This window comes from Platichthys flesus, chromosome 12 (assembly GCF_949316205.1).
Source record: "Platichthys flesus chromosome 12, fPlaFle2.1, whole genome shotgun sequence".
Taxonomy (NCBI): Eukaryota; Metazoa; Chordata; class Actinopteri; order Pleuronectiformes; family Pleuronectidae; genus Platichthys; species Platichthys flesus.
The window spans coordinates 8,269,451-8,285,922 of NC_084956.1; the positions used below are offsets into that span (position 1 = coordinate 8,269,451).

The 16,472-nt window shown below is 44.6% G+C and overlaps 1 protein-coding gene across 1 annotated transcript in view; it reads right to left on the bottom strand.

Annotated features, from left to right (window-relative positions):
* Nucleotides 1-4,506, bottom strand: part of sorcs3b (sortilin related VPS10 domain containing receptor 3b) — a 42,623-nt gene extending 38,117 nt beyond the window's left edge. Inside the window, exon 1 of the mRNA XM_062401685.1 lies at nt 3,753-4,506. Within this exon, the coding sequence (XP_062257669.1) occupies nt 3,753-4,427 (675 nt within the window). The 5' untranslated portion in view covers nt 4,428-4,506. The remainder of the gene's footprint in view (nt 1-3,752) is intronic.
* Nucleotides 4,507-16,472: the final 11,966 nt, after the last annotated feature.

A 16,472-nucleotide genomic window follows, 5' to 3' on the forward strand; every position in this document is an offset into this window, starting at 1 on the left:
GAATTTCCCCCATTCAGGCTTCTGAGCGATTGTTTTTCTTGTAGTTACCAGCGTGCACACTTTCACTCATAGCACACAGGATTGCTGGCGTTTCTCTCAGCATCTCACAATCACATCAGCGGACAGTGCATCCCTAAAGGCTTGAGACAGGCGGGATTAATGAACAGACGTATGGTGCTGACACCCCGGGGGACAGGGAGGTAGAAGACCAAAATGGCTGGTGTGAAAGGAATTATCTTTGGAGTTGTTTTATTTCCACCGGTTGCGACTTTCAAAAATCCATATCAAACAAGCCTGAAACTTCAATCGCAAGCAACTGAATAATACTAAGGGTGCATTAATAGTAATGTACAAATCAAGAGAAGCGCTTATGGGAGTTCTGGAATGAAACATTTCCAAATGTCGAGGTGCTACAATAAATGCAAAGTGTAACACAAGGGGAAAACAATCCCAAATGTTGAAAACTTCAAGCACCTTTGATTTTCTTCAAACGGGGCATGGATCACGATCCCCTCAGGCAGCAACCAGGGGGCCGGAGGATGATTAAAGTGCATGAATAAGAAGGTTTTACAAGGTCAGACATTAGACCCTTTCCCTCATGTGACTTCTCTATTAAAAGGGTCTGACCTAAAATTATACATGCATAAAAAATACGTTGCGGTGGCTGGGGAGAATACGGACGAGACGTGCATGGAAGTTATCGGGAGGAGAAGAAAAACAAAATCCGCTAAACTTTTCCCTTTGTTGCATCTGAACACCTCAACAGTGGCGGCTTTTTTAATGCACTTTTCATCATCCTGTAACACCCCAACAAACTCTGGTAAAATGCCTCTGTGGATTGGGAACCCATTCCATTTGATTTTATGGATCAAGGAGTTTCTATGCAACCAACTCTGGCATGCTAAATGGAATGGGTGTCTATCTAATGAACTGGTTTTAAACGCGTGTCCCCCGGGGCAGTGTGATTTCCTCTTTTTTATTGTATATTTATACCGATGGGATTACGTGCAACAATAACTGCCTGGTCCCGATTAAGCACGAGGACAATGTGGCCCGAGTGGCAGCCACCATAAAATAAAACATATAACAGAACTGTCAGATGGATATGTTTCTTGTCACCATGAGAAGAAACCAGAATCCAAAGAGATGTACACCCCGGGCGAGAAGGAAAATCTGGTGTCACCAATGTCCTGCTCCTCCAGAGGCCAACGAGGGAGACCACACCCTAATCCCCACGTCACCACCACAGCACCATCCAGCATCGGGGGATGTGTTGTCAATAAAGCCGCTCATTAACTGTCAGTACCTTCAACACCGTGTCCTAGTTTGGTCAGCTGTCTGAGGGGACCCTGCAAAAGTGGTCAACAAGGAGCCTAAAAAATCTTTTGGCTGCCAATACGTCCCTGATCACCAGCTGGCTCGCACACTAAGACTTTTGCCTTCTTGGGGGGGGGGGGGGGGGGGGGGGGGGGGGGGGGGGGGCGGCTCTGCATCCTTTGTGTATAGGATCTGCTGCAATGGCTGTTTTAAATGATCATCAACCTAGTCCTATCACAGCTTGAACCCCCATATGTGGCACAAGGCTGAAACAAATCTGATTTCCAGACAGGACACACCACAGCCAAGAGTCTTTATGAGCATTTTTTATTAGTTCACCTTCTATTTGTGTCTATATCGATGGTGCACACCATTATAAATCACCACTCTTTAAATCTCCATCCCCATTCACATTCAGGACAGGCAGAAGCAGGAACATGCCCAGTCAATCAATACTACATGTAGTTAAGAACCATGAATTTTAAAAGGGTTCTTCGTGCAGTATGCAGTATGCAGTATACCCATGGTTGCGTCCAATCAATGTTATCTCTCTTAAAGTCAGAGACCAGAGGAATATGACTCCGGGCTTTGATGTCTCAGACAATCACAGAAATCAAATAATAGTCGGCTGCTGTTTTGTGGACAGATTTGAGTTTTTTTTAGGCGATGAAAATCCTTTATCATATCTGAACTCTCGAGATCCCCCGCTGGCGCTTTCTCCATCACCCACTGCATCTTTCTCATTTCGCTCCCTGTGGGATTTGACACCTCGGCCAGATCACAGGCAAAGTCTCGAAGTGAATATCTGATAGAACCTCCCTCCAGCACAGAAATGAAGTAATTTTCCTTCAAATGTCCCTTTTAGATTGGATTTATTATCGGTCATTTGGATCTAATATAGCCTGAGCTCTAACATATAGTCGTAAAACGCCATCAATTTAAACTGCAGCTTCGGTCGCAGTTTTGGGACCACAGACAGAGAGTCAGGCTGTATAAATCAAAGCTGTTGACTGGCTGCAGTGACAAGCCCATCAGTGACGACCCAGTGAAGAGGGTTCTGCGGTGCAAAAGGCCATCGTTGGCGAAGACGACGTCTCGAGCCAACGACATATTTCACAATAAGTCCCACAAATCAGATTTGATCAGGTGAATTACTGGAGCGTCTCTGTCCACGTCGACACATCTGTGTTTGCCTCAAACATCAGGATATGTTGCAAACAGAAAAATGCACCAGATAAGAGAGAGAAAATGTCGAATGATAAAAATCCACCAAGTGAGTTATATGTGCCTTATTCTGGACCACATGAATATTCTCACTGTTTCTGGGACACGACAAATCTGCAGATGTGGTCCCAGATTAATGTGGCTGCCAGTGCCGCACACTCTCTTGCCAAACAAATGAAGGTGATCTGAATTACCTGAGGGGGAAAAACCGTAACTCCCTTCATTTGTACGAGGCAGTTTGTGTAGTTTTCAAGATCTGTGTGCCTGATTAATGCCGGTGCTTGCAGACGGTTTGGCACAGTGTACACCTAAAGTAAGAGATACAATCTCCACTGTGGAAACCCAAATGGGTGTGTGCAGCTGTGATGTGAGAGAGAGGGGGGGGGGGGGGGGGATCTGGGTGGCTGCTGCAAAGTCTTGCTGTCCATTTCATTTGTGCACATTCACACCAGCCCGTTTCAAAGTGCAAAGCCTGGCAGCTTCTCAACAATAAACATGTTGCAGAGCTGTCTGCAGCCAGGTTATTAGACGTCTATGAACTATGTGAGCCAAATGTCAACGACCGAGGCATGGCTCATTTGCCAAAAGGTCGAACTGTGTCTCATCAGCGTCACGTTCAGGACCAGGTTGGACAAAATCCCCCTTTAATTGTCGCTATTGCACCTTGATGACAGACATTACTTGATTGTATCATAAATAATGAATGTGTTGTGATTGCTGCCAAAATGCCTGCGCCTTCCCATAGCGCCGTGTCATCCTCATTTACCTGGGGGTTAACTGTTCATTTAAAAGTTCAGGTGGCAACACAGTTTGTTGAAATCAATGCTTCTGCTCGAGGTTTGAAATCCTGCAGGTGCACAGGCTCATCCAGCAGGCGAGCACGCGGACAGGAGCGCAGTGCGCGTAATCATAATCTCCATTTATACAGCAACAAAATACATAATCATGAATACAAGGAAATCAGCAAATGCATTGTTGAATTCAAGACTCCAGGCAGATTGAAATTATTCATTTGTGGGAGACGAATTCCCCTCGTGCGCACTGAAACAGCTGTGCGTAAAAATGTGACAGATTCATGTAAATGTGTTTTATAATTTACATGTAATGGAGAAAACGTTCATTAGCATTACAACCAGTGTGTGGAGTATTTTCGTGTTTTCTTAAACCCTTTATGATGAGAGGGAGTGTGTTGCTGCTGGATTGAAACTCACGCTGCTGTTGTGTCCAGACCAGTGCACCATCGCCTGGTTGTGCGCAGAGTCTCCCGACAGGGCGAAAGTGGACGTGTCCACGTAAGGCTCACTTTGTCTGGGGTTGGACCCCCGGGTGTCCTCCCCGGTGCGCCGGTGCTCGCCTCTGGAGCTGGAGACACCTTGGACCGTCTCCACAAACCTCTCCCTCGACTGCGCTCCTCCACTTATACTCATATCCACATTCTCGCTGATTCCTGGAGTCACACTCCTCTTCACCTTCGTCTTTCTTTGGGACATATTCGCTGTGCTTCGCCTCAGGTTGTCCTCGGACACGCTGTCTGACTTTTTACCGGGTAATTTGAGACGATTCACGCAGTTTGGTGCCGTTTCGACGCCGATCGGTGCCTCCTGTTTCTGTCCCTTCTGTGGTTCATCCCTAGTTTTCTTGCCACGACCCGGTTTCAAATCACCGTCTGGTTCCGTTCCAAAAACTTCTGCGTAATTGTCGACTTTGCGTAAGACTTCGGCTGGTTGTCGGGTTCCACGTGCTTCCAGCTGCACGACCTCCAGCCGACCAAATCTGTCGTTAGCTCGGGGTGAACTTATTTCCGCTTGAGCCACAAAGTTGAGGTGAAGGGGGCAGAGCAGCGCGAAAGCCAAGAGGGAAAAACTCCAAAATGACCACGGCTCCATTGTGTTCCTCCAAAACTGAGTCTATCAGAGAGAGGGACGCGTGTGACAGAGCTGATCAACTTCTCAAGATCAAACCAGTCAAGGCTTCATCTTTACGCGCACGCAGCCGCTCAGCAGACCTGCTCGCGTCCAGGACTTTGTCAAAGTGAGGAACCAGTTGGGGAGGCGCTGCGCGTCAGGCGAGCGCGCCGACGGAGAGTGGCTGCGGGAGAGGTGAGAGCTCATTGTTCGTGGGGAGGCAGCTTTAAAATATTGAAATCATCCTGAAATCATTTCACGCTCTTGTTTCCGTCTGTACATATATTTGTATTGATTCAATAACGCCTCGTCTGCTTTTGTAAACACATAGAAGTTGTTCCTGAGCAGCTCTTTGATTGACTCGGCGCGGTTGACGGCAAAAGTGATTTGTGCTTTGCAGACGTGTTCACGCTGTGGCTCCATTGTTCTGCCTCTGAAACGATGCAAAATACAGAAAACATCATTTGTTTGCATCAGTCAACACCGGATTCACCTGTCAACTGCGTGCAAGCGCGTGCGCATGTGTTCGAGGACATTTTTGGGGAAACTCAGATGGACTTCTGACACGTTAACGTGCTTTTTTGAATGTGCAGATCTGCAAAGGTGTCAGGATTTTCCACCTGTACATCTGATATAAGGCTTTTTTTAATTATGCCAGTAACACGGAGCGCCCCAGGCCTTCTGCTACATAACAGCCCAGGAAACAAGAACAGCTTTGAAGTCATACTATGATGTGTTTGCTGTCATCCTCATGACACACACACATACACACACACACAACAACAACAACTCCATTTTAATCTTAGCACCTTCAAGTTTCTTGTTATTCTTGCATTTTTACAGTGCAGATTTGAAAAATGGAGCTTCCTCCAGATCAATATGCTGTTTGAAAGGTATTAGTTTCAATTAGTGAAGCCGAATGGATCCTGAATGGCAATCCTTATTTCCCGCTGACAGAGCTGCCTGTCAATCGGAATCTTGTTGAAAGGACTTTATTCTGAACATGTATTACGATACCTGGTGATGAGGAGCTGAAAAAAGGCACATTTGCCGGGTTTATATCGCAAGGGAGAGCTATAAAAACACGGATCTCCATCTTCTTTAAGGACAACAAGCACATGGTTGCATCATAAGAGTGTAACCAGATGCTGTGTGGAAAGACGTCAGACATATTGTGGGATAAGGAGACAGCAATTACTCCAGCCTGTCAAGGTTAAACCAATCGAGCACCTGAGGATGCTCATGCACTCTTCCACACTTGCATGAACATGACAAGTAGTGCTGACGGTTGAGAAAAACTGTAAACGTGAAAAGGCTGAGCTGGAAACTTCCCTGTCTTGTGCTTCAATTTGGTGAACACAATGTGTGAAAACAAGCGAATCCACCTCACGCGCACTTTCAGAATTCATATTTAGGATCGCAGTTTGTTTCTGTTCCGTGAATTGAATCCTCCGCTGCAAAATTCACGCATCTGCTGAGCTGTAAAACTCAGTGTAGTTGGGGAATAGGATAATTTACCGCCCTTGAGCTGCGCGGCAAGATCCGAGCACAACACCATCCACCGGAAGGACTGACATTGACACGAGTTCATTGTACCTTCTGAACGCTCACAAGTCCTCAGACAGAGCAGTGAAAACAGCAATCGGAAGCATAGCCCCGAAGTGCCATCAGCCTCCTCGCTGACCTCACTTCTTGGTCACCGGGTTTCTGGCACGGCTGTACAAACAAATTGAGATTCATACGACTGAGGGGCTCCGGGCAGCAGGTGCTACCGGTGCAACTCCGCCTCACACCAGACAGCTCACTCTCTCCGCAGCCCATTCCCGCCAGAACGCCTCCGCGATGAGGGGGTAATTGGACTGATCACACTCTGTTTACCCATTATGCTGCTAAAATGAAGTGGGTTGTTCCCAAACACAGTGTGGCAGGCCGGGGAGGGAGGAGAAACCTCCTCCATCAACGACACATCTTTTAATCTGCACTAACCTTGGGCCGGGGGAGCTCTGTGAAGATGTCTGTGTCTCTGTCTTTTGTGCACTTGTGTGTGGGAGAGCGTTTGCGATAACAGGTGGAGGAATATCTGAGTGTGTGATTCGTGTGTGTGGCCATGCCCCGTATCCTACGTGTGCTTTAACCATGACAAGGAATATTGAATATCTTCCTGGGAGGAGGACATCTCCGATTCCGCATCAATCTGAGCCACAGTGAAAGAGAATAAGAGAGAAAGCGAGATGAGAGGACAAGCCTGAGAACTGTGCAAATCGGTGTAGCTCATTCAATTTAATGTGCGCGCCTCCCCGGTGTAGATCATTAGCAAGATTATCAGATGTAATCAGCTCATTCTGGTGGCACACAACTCAGACAGTCCCCGGCAAACGGCACCGTTTCTCCCTCCTGCTTCCTTCTGAAGACAGGGAGCAAAACTCCGAAGCTTTCAGGACAAAATCCCATTTGTGCATCCGCTGTCTGCATCCCGAGCTTGTTAGTTCCAACACTTCAGTGATCCCGGCGGAGCGGACGCACAGGCAGTAGCAGGAACCATAATGGCCATCACCCAGACAGCTCACACTCGCATGCAGGAGATGAACAGCAAGGTGCACTCCCCCCGCTCGGCTGTGCCCCTGCCATTAAAGAGAGAAACTTTCTTTTATTGCAGATGGCAAAACACTTATTTTGCACCTCCTTCATTGTCTGGATGAAAGAGAGGCATTTTAAAATCGCAGTGGGAGGAGCAGTTTAGGACAGTTTGCCGCTGTAATAAACTGGCCCTGTCATAGCAAATGCACCTCTCCTCATATAGGTGAGTCGCTGCATGTATATTACCTCTTTGATGTCTTTGTTCTCGAGCCTCTGCCTGTACAACGATGAACACGGGGATGAACCTGTCAAGACATCAGTGCAGTCTACCTGACCTCCCTCCACTGCAGCACAGCCGTCACACACACAGTTGGGATGATTCAGATCGAGGAATTCTCTCGGTCGCGCTGCAGTTCTAGAATTATAATTTCTGTTCCTTCATCCATATATGCTAACGTATTAAAGATACGTGATATAGTTTGAGCTGTTTTTTTTTTTACTGCTGTTCATAAAAACCGGTGTGATCCGTGAGCGGCAGCTGTGGCTCAGGAGATGGAGCAGGTCGTCCTTTAACCAGAAGGTCAGCGATTTTATTCCTGTCTCCATCCTGCGTTCCGAAGTGTCCTTGGGCAAGATACTGTTCCCAGCTGTCTCGGCATGTGTGATAAAAAAAAACGTGTGCTGCACAAAGAAGCACTGTGTGTGTGTGCGTGTGTGTGTGTGAAGGGTTGAATGGTTAAGTGGTCATCAAGACTAGAAAAACTCGATATTAATAGAGACAGTTACAGTTTAGCTTCAGTGTCGAGGCTATTAACCTTCATCTAAAACCATTTACTGTAAGTGCAACATACCTGGAATTAAATAATCTGTCATTACAATCCTGTCTCCTGGAATTAACATCGTTATTCAATGAATCAAGTGTTGTAAGAATTGGAATCCAACTGAATGACATTTTCTACTGTCGTATATTCAGCTAATAGATCTTTTTAACATGGCTATAAACCAGAATGACATGTTTGCATGTATGGCGCCTAATTCTCAGATGTTTCTGATAGTTTTCTCCCTTCTTGGAATGATCTTTGACCTGCGACTGGATGGTTAATGAAGGAATGTTCTTTAACAGGTCCTTCCCTGTAACTTCTTGTTATAAACTCTGTTATACTGCATGTGCTGGGTCCGCAGATTCCTTCCTTAAACATCATCTTCAACAAAGGTCTGCTGCTTGAATTAAACACTACATAAAGTGAAAACAATGTAAATGAATATACCTGCCATGTCTTGACATGTTATGAGTAAAATGCTTACAAAAACATATTGAAATCCTTAACTAACTTAAAGGTTCAGTGTGTACGATTTAGGTAAAAGGAACTATTGGCAGAAATTGAATATATAATAATAATGATGATTTCACTTATCTATAATCTTTATATTTACATTGGTTGTGGGTCCTCTCTACGGAGGCCGCCATGTTTTTTAAAGTTGTCCAAACTGGACAAACTAAACACCTTTTGAGTGTTATGACAACTGAAGGCTACAACAGGTTCTCCTTCATGTGTGGAAAGGGAGGGTGGGGTGAGGGTTATTCTGCTGCAATGTGGAACTTCACCACTAGATGTTAAATTCTACACACTGAACCTTTAACCAAAACCATTATTTATGCCAAAGCCTAAACAAAACACACAAACACGCACTTAAACACACACACAACTCATGTCATGCAGACCCCAGTCGACCCTGTCAAAGTCCTTGGTTTTGTACAGCATGCCATCCACCCTGAACTCTCTCTACGACTTCCAAGTTCCCAGGGCAGAAAAATACACACAAATCTGTTTCTTTCCTCTCAAAAATCTAATTTGCAAAGTGCAAATTGTTAATATGTGCACACAATTTCCGGGAGACAGGGGTTGCTCATTGAACAGGAAAACTCTGGCCCTGAGTGTTTCAAAGAACAATTTGAGAAATAATTTAGCCTTCATTTTCCTTTCCAAGTAAACGTGGTTTGTTTGAAAAGGAAAGTGCACATTTCTTCCCTCGTCTGGCTTGATGTCACAGCACAACCGGATTTCAACAATTATAGTAAGACGACAGATGTTAGCATCACACAACTACAGAGAGTACAATCCATTATCAAGGTTTGGTGCTGTGCCTTGATGGAGACCGATGTCCTCTCTGCTTTACATGGCTGGGCATTTCTTTCTATACAGCTGTGAGTTTGCCTGTTCTCTCAATTCCACCCCAGCAAGCCAGTCAGGGGATATTTATGCCTGAAAATGACATATCCAGGAATGTGTGTGACGGTCGGTCGCTGTCGACTTCTTGACGGACTGACAACCTTCGCAGGCTGGTTTCCTGTCTCGCAGCAAAAGCAACAGACCTTGAGGTGATTTAATACGAGAATCCAATGAACGAATATGTTTCTCTATTAAACCAACTTCCGAGAGACGACGTTTACGAGCATGAATCTGAATGCTTTTGATTCCTTTTTGCTCGAATATGTCCCGTCCCCCCCCTCTGGCCCAGGCAATTATTACCAACAGATATATTAGCACAATTAAGCAGCTGCTCTGTTCATGTCTAATAAACATGTTTGTTTATCGCCACTGAGAGAGAATACCATCTGTCGTCAAAAGCAAATTCCTTGACCCACTTTGAAAATACCAGATATGTCGCTGAAAGGGAAACGCCGGCAGACGAATGCAGAAGGGAAGTTCCACTTGCACAAAAGAAGATTCCATCGCGTGTGAACCTGAATCCATATGTTAGCAAAACTGCAGCTATGGGAGATGTCCATGCTGAAGACAGTCGTGTGCACATCTCCACAGAAAAGGAACTTATTCTCGGGAAGAGCGACAAAGGAAGAGGGAATAGTCAAACTTGTGAAGCCACTCTCATGTATAATCAACCCTTCCACAGACAGTGGCACCACACTTATGCATAATTGCATTACAGTATGTCAAAGAGTGAAATTAAGAAGGAATCAGTGAGGAGACACAAAGTAACTGTAGCTCATCTGCTCCCAGTTGCTTCAGTGAAAATGGAAGATTTTTCTACCAGAGAACAATGGGTACAGTGCGGCTGCAGCTTTTTTGATTTCTACATAAATCTTATGTTAAAGTTGAGGCAAACACGGCCGGATTCTACAAAGTGACCTCTGTTTTCACTGGAACAGCATCAGTGAGATGCCGTCATATAATTTATGGACACAATGTCTGGTTTCTAGCTTCAGGACATCTATATGTTTACTGGAAGTCCAGGCCCTACTGTGGGTGTAATATATGCATGCACAGAAACAAAGAAAACAACTGCTATTCTAATTTAAGCTAGAGGCAAACAACAGCAGCAATAGATCAGTTTAAAAATCACCTTAACCCTTGTTTGTATTAGAATGATGTTTGGTGAGATTCATACCAGGTGAACAACTGATTTACAAAAACTAAGCAAAGCATATCCCCTCCATCTTCCCTGCTCCGACACGATGAACAAGAAATGCTTGCATCAGTTTGCTGTCGTGTTATATTTTATGGTGACTAGAGAGAAGTCAGAGGAAAAGGAAAAATGTCTCCCCCATTATGGATTTAACTCGGACTTTCACGGGGCTTCCTCCAGGCTTCCCCTTGCAGACTCAAAGTAAAGTCGATACTGTTTAAAACCCTCAGCAACTTTTTCCCGAGATTTTTTAAACGAGCACTCGAGAACTTGGCCAAAGGAGATGTGTCCTCTGCTCCCGTACTCTTTTGAGTCCATTGGCCGGCAATTGCTTAGCCCCAACAGCCCTTTGCCTCCCACCACACAGGCCCACACAGGCCCACACACACACACACAGGCCCACACACACACACACACACATACACACACACACACACACACACACACACACACACACACACACACACACACACACACACACACACACACACACACACACACACACACACACACACACACACACACACACACACACACACACACACACACACACACACACACACACACACACACACACACACACACACGTTTCTCCTTTTTGTCTCCTTCTCTCTTCCTTTCAAGTATTTTCCCACCCGCTACCCCACCCCATCCCCGCTGTCTATGTGCCTCCCCTTGCACTTCCTCGCCCCTCTCCCATCTCAGCCCTTTTGAAGTCTGAGACAGCTCCAGATCCTGCCATGGTTCTCTTTATTTTTTGGGGAAACCGAAGGGAAATGGCTCCGAAAGTGGGGCTCAAGTTCGGTTACGACTGTTAATCAAAACATCTACACTGCCCGGCGTGATGTGAGAAATGATTTTTGGTTTCAATCTGTCGCGGCCACTATGTGTTACATGCACAGAAGCGCTTGTATGAAGAATATCGTGCATCTGCGCACACCTCTACTCTCTGGGCAGGATTGCAAATTGAAAGTTCCCTTCGCTTTACAAACACACTCGTGAAGATATGCAAGAGAGGACAAATGAAAGTGAAAACAGAACAAATACGCCACGAAATGTCCACGCTGGAGCTATTGTATCATCTCGTTCACCACACACATTTAACAGTCGTGTGCAAACCCTGGATTGTCTTGTTCAATCTTATGGAACATTCGCTCCCAATGGGATTTGCAGCCTCTGGGTGTTAAGATCTCTGCGTGTGAATGAGGTTGTAGAATCGGATTCCTGAAAGAAGGCTGGCAAATGGTAATAACGCAAAGAAATGCACGACATATGTATAGCGGCATTGAAAACGTTAAAATTCAGAGACGTCACTCAGAGGAAGTCTTAAGTCTCAATAAATACAAGCAATCAAACCCCCGAGGTTCAACAAGTCCTCAGCAACAATACAGGTCGTTTGTCTCTACACTGTGATGTGACCTATGTATAGGAGCGTCTCCTGAAATATGCTGCACTGAGCGAAAAGTGTGCTCAGGGCATTTCCACCACATCCAATGCCCTGTCTCACTGTCTCACCATGATAAAGAACGAGAAAAATAATTCATGCTTGCTATTAATGCAGATTTGCTCCAAAATTAAAGGGCTTCTTTTTTCGGTCATGTCCCTCCCATCCATGAAGCTTTAGGGAAAAGAGTTCAGTCCTTTTTGAGTAATGCTGCTAAGACAGACAGAAACACAGACACATAAATAGTCATGCTTTTTATTATGTTTAAACCAGATCACCTGATTCCCTCCTCTGCTCCTGTCTTTATTACTATGGACACATTTAACAGATATTCTGGTCCAAGTTTGCCTCTAGTGCTTATAACAAAGGTCAGAGATCAAGAGACGGCCAACCTGAAAACAGTATAGGGAACAAATTCAGTGAGAGTGAATGCAAAATTTTAAAAAAGAATACAAATTTAGTAAAAATGAAATGCCATGAACAATAAGTCGACTACAGGTATTAAAAAAATAAACTCAGATTGTGAAAAAGGAGCCAGTCCCATAAAATTATAATTATCCATCAAGTATCCTCAGTTTTTCTATAACAGCTGATGTTGTATAAGTCGTGTCCAGTATTGATGCAGAACTGATCCAATGCCGGTTTGATGCTGATTGGTTTAACAGGAGAAACGGAGCTACACAAACACAGAGCTCAGGTTTACAGAAGTAGAGCTGGAACAAATACGACCTGGCAGGTTTACCCAGACCATGACCGGATCAGACGTGTCCTCTGTGGATTCGAGCCCGGGCCAGTTCAGCCATTGGTTGGTGTCTCATCTGGAAGGAGACACAGAGTTTAGACGTTTCCCAGCCCTCTGAGGACGCAGTAACTTCTTGCTGCAGATTGTTTGTTGTCTGTAAGAACGTTACCTGACGGTCACCGCATGCTGTGTGGTTTTCCATTCACACAGCGACATATTCCACAGAGGACTCTCCATGGGAGGGCAGCGTCCCATCGCGGGTATGATTGTGAAAGGACTCCCGATCAGATTAACACATGTAGTGCGAAGAAAGGATTTTTTTGAAGTAGAGAAAAAGTCCAGTGCAAAGAGAAGAGTAACATATGAGAAGAAGACAAAACAACTCACGCTACAACCAGGAGACAATTCTGGACCGAAACATCAGTGAACTACAACGAGGCAATAAGATCCTACTGAGATAAGACAAAATCAAAACACCACGAGGGTCACATCACAGACAGAAACAAGAAAGAGCGGCAGACCCTAAAAAACAATGCTACATGAATGACAACTCAGAAAATGATTCAGGTGACGACTGTGTAACCCAGGGTCCTCATTAGAGATACCTGCAGAAAAGAAAAACCCCAGAGAAAAGACCGTTTTCTTTCTTTCCACCAGCAGCTCAACAGTCATCAGAGAAATCCCATCAACACGTGTAAGGATCGACCTGCCCTCTGTGACTCTGTGCCTGAACACTCACCACCTTGATGCCTGAGCAGAACAGACCTGAGAGGCTTCACCCCTAGCTTCTGCTGATCGGACGCTGGTGGAGGAGGAAGTCAATCAGAGACACTGATGAAAACTCACATGTCCTCACCGGACCTGAGGAGGACAATGGAAGATCAGTAAGAAGACAATAAATTGGTGTCTTGGGTAAGATTCACAGAATAGAGTGATTAACAGTACAGTGTTTATAATGAAATGAGGAATTAGTGACATTAGTAAAGTATGAGAGCTCAACAGGTTTCAATGCTGCCCTGAGTTTCTCATTTCTTTCCCAGTTTCATAATTGTCTCAACACTCACGCGGATGTTCTTCACAATGGAGGATTGTTATCCACATCATCAACCACCTTTCATTCTCAACTTTAAATAGAGAGGTTTGGTTGAGATGATCTGGTGAACTGATGACTTGTTTACAATCTGTGGGTTTGTCCTGTTGGCAGGAGCTGAGTTTCCGTGTTCCCTTATCTCAGTCGTCCTCTCTCTCACATCAACACCCTCTCTGCCTGCACAGCGTCTTGCCCAAGACTGGATGAGCCGGCTGGGATCAAACACCTGCTAGTTAGTGGTTGACCCACTTAACCTCATGCACTGCAGCCGCCAACATCCAAGTAACCAGCAGTATTAGTAGTATTAAAGCGATCAAAGCTAGTAACTAAGAAACAAATGTATATGTGAAAGAATGTATGACATTCAAATGGTAGTTGCTGTTATTCATCATTCTTTCGTTATTTTAGATCGGTATCAGTTCTAGTATGGTAAATAAACAATATAGACGCACAAAGCCTAAAATGGGCACCAGGTAGGGGCGGCCGATTTGATGCCCCGATGCAAATTTTATTGACTTTCAGCCAAATGCTGTTGATGCCACTTGCTCAAACTTGCCGGATGTTTTTCTTCTCATGAAAGGAACTGAGTTTATCACGAATTAAGTGGATAATTTTCAGCAGCAGGAATCTGAAAGTGCGTCTATTGATGACAAAATTCACAAGACCTGAGTGGCCACCTGCCGTGAGTCTACCTGCTGATGAAAAAATAATAATCACAGATTCTAAAGTGGAGCTGTTCTCCAGACAAATTGCTAGCTTGTCAATGTGTGCAACTTTTTGCCTCCTGTACGTCGTGAGCAGAGGTGACGGTACCCGGTACCAAGCAGAGACTTCCAGGATCTCAGGCATCTTTTTAAGAGGAGAACTGAACATGAAGCAGGAGTCATCAAGACATGGTGGTAAACCTCGACCTGCTACCCTACTCCACCCTATTACTACTCTTATTGGACTGTCACTGGGATGAATCTAGATTCTAAAGTAAAGATGTCAGCAGTCATCCTCTCTGGCAGCCGCTGCTACATTTTGCTTCTGCATCATTATCCCATCTGGCTTAGTCCCACTGCCTTTCATAATCATGCACTGGAGTCGACTGATGGTTATTTCGACTCCAGTGCGATGAGACCCTCCTCATAAAAGCCACTGTTGCCTCTTTTTTTTTTATTACTATTCAGTTGGAATACCAGGCTGTCACATTTACAGGCTCCACTGTGGATCTCACGATAAAACCGGGCGGATAAAAAAAAAAGTGAGAAAGATGTATTAATTCTTTTTCTCCACAGTTCTCGCAGCGGTTCCCACAGTAAAAAATGCATACGGTACCTAGAAGACCAGATCAGAACAGAGAGCTCAGCACACAGCTCATTATAAAGCCTGGGTCAATTCCAGCCGGAAAACGCAGACAAAGAAATGGATGAAGGATGAAGAGCGCCCTGAGGGATTATTCATGTGCAACCATACACACAGTAACACTCTGAATCATAAACACTTTAATTCACAAGCATTACATTACACAAAAGGTTCACACTAATATTTTGGATCATATATTGCTTTTCCTGTATGGATGTACAGCGTAATAGAATACCCAAATGCTATTTGAGGGATTATCAGGTGGCTTTTTTTCCAGCAGTTTTTGTTCTGGGGCTGTTTACATGGATTAGTTTAGCCTCCTTAGTTCCAATTAATGGAAACCTCAATGCTACACCACATCAATATCCTGGAAACATAACTGTTTGCACTGTTTTTGGAAACAACTTTAATATTTGAATATGTATGCGTTTCACATTATTTTGTTTGTTATTCCGTTGGCATGTCTGCGCAAAAACGTAAAAAAAAATTATAACGTATGGAAACACTGTCTCCTAAGCACAGGACAAACCTCACTGATCGGCTTCAACCTGTTGGTGAAATATAGAAAATTATACAAATTTTTATAACCAGCATCAATTACCAGAGTCGTTCAGAACTTACCCTGGAAACTTGTGTGTCACGAAACTTACCAGTTAACTACCGGTATTGACCATTTGAAGACAACCCCCCAGTGTTTAGCTTTTAGCCACACACCATTAGTTTTGTCTCTGCGAGATTAGACCACCTCATTTGGGCTGAAACTGCAGGTTCCCTCTCTGGGTGGACAGCTTCATGAGCCGCGTCCTTCAACGGCTTTAATTCCCTGAATGGAGATATAAGAGTCAGCGTCTTCCTCTTGCATATAAACAGCTGATGTTCATTTAAAAAACACAAGATATATGTTATATTTTCCTTGCTGGGGTCCAGGGGGGCCCCAGCGAAAAGGGGTATATTTATTTTAACCATAATTTCATCTATGACTAATACACTTTCAGAATGAATAACCATTTTGGGCCCGAATTCCATACACATTTTAACTACCTCAAAATAAGCCCAGTGGTCCAGGGTATGTCAGTGAAGGCTTCCTTGAAGTGCAAGTTTGAGAACCACTGGGCGACCCAACTTGGTCTCTGTCTCTCCCCCTCTCTCCCCCTCTCTCCCCTCATCCCTCCTTCTCTCCTTTTATCCTCCTTGCACTCAACACACAGTTTACGGCCTCATAGTCTTTGTCCGAGGATGAAACATTTCCTTTGTTTGACAAATTCCCAACATAATGACTTTAGTAATTACTCTTCAATTCATTACCTATAATCTATAAAACTGACAAGCCACTGTAATTGACTGAATAAATCAAAGTGCAAACAACTTGACAAATGATGCGAGAAAATGTAATGTTTGAAC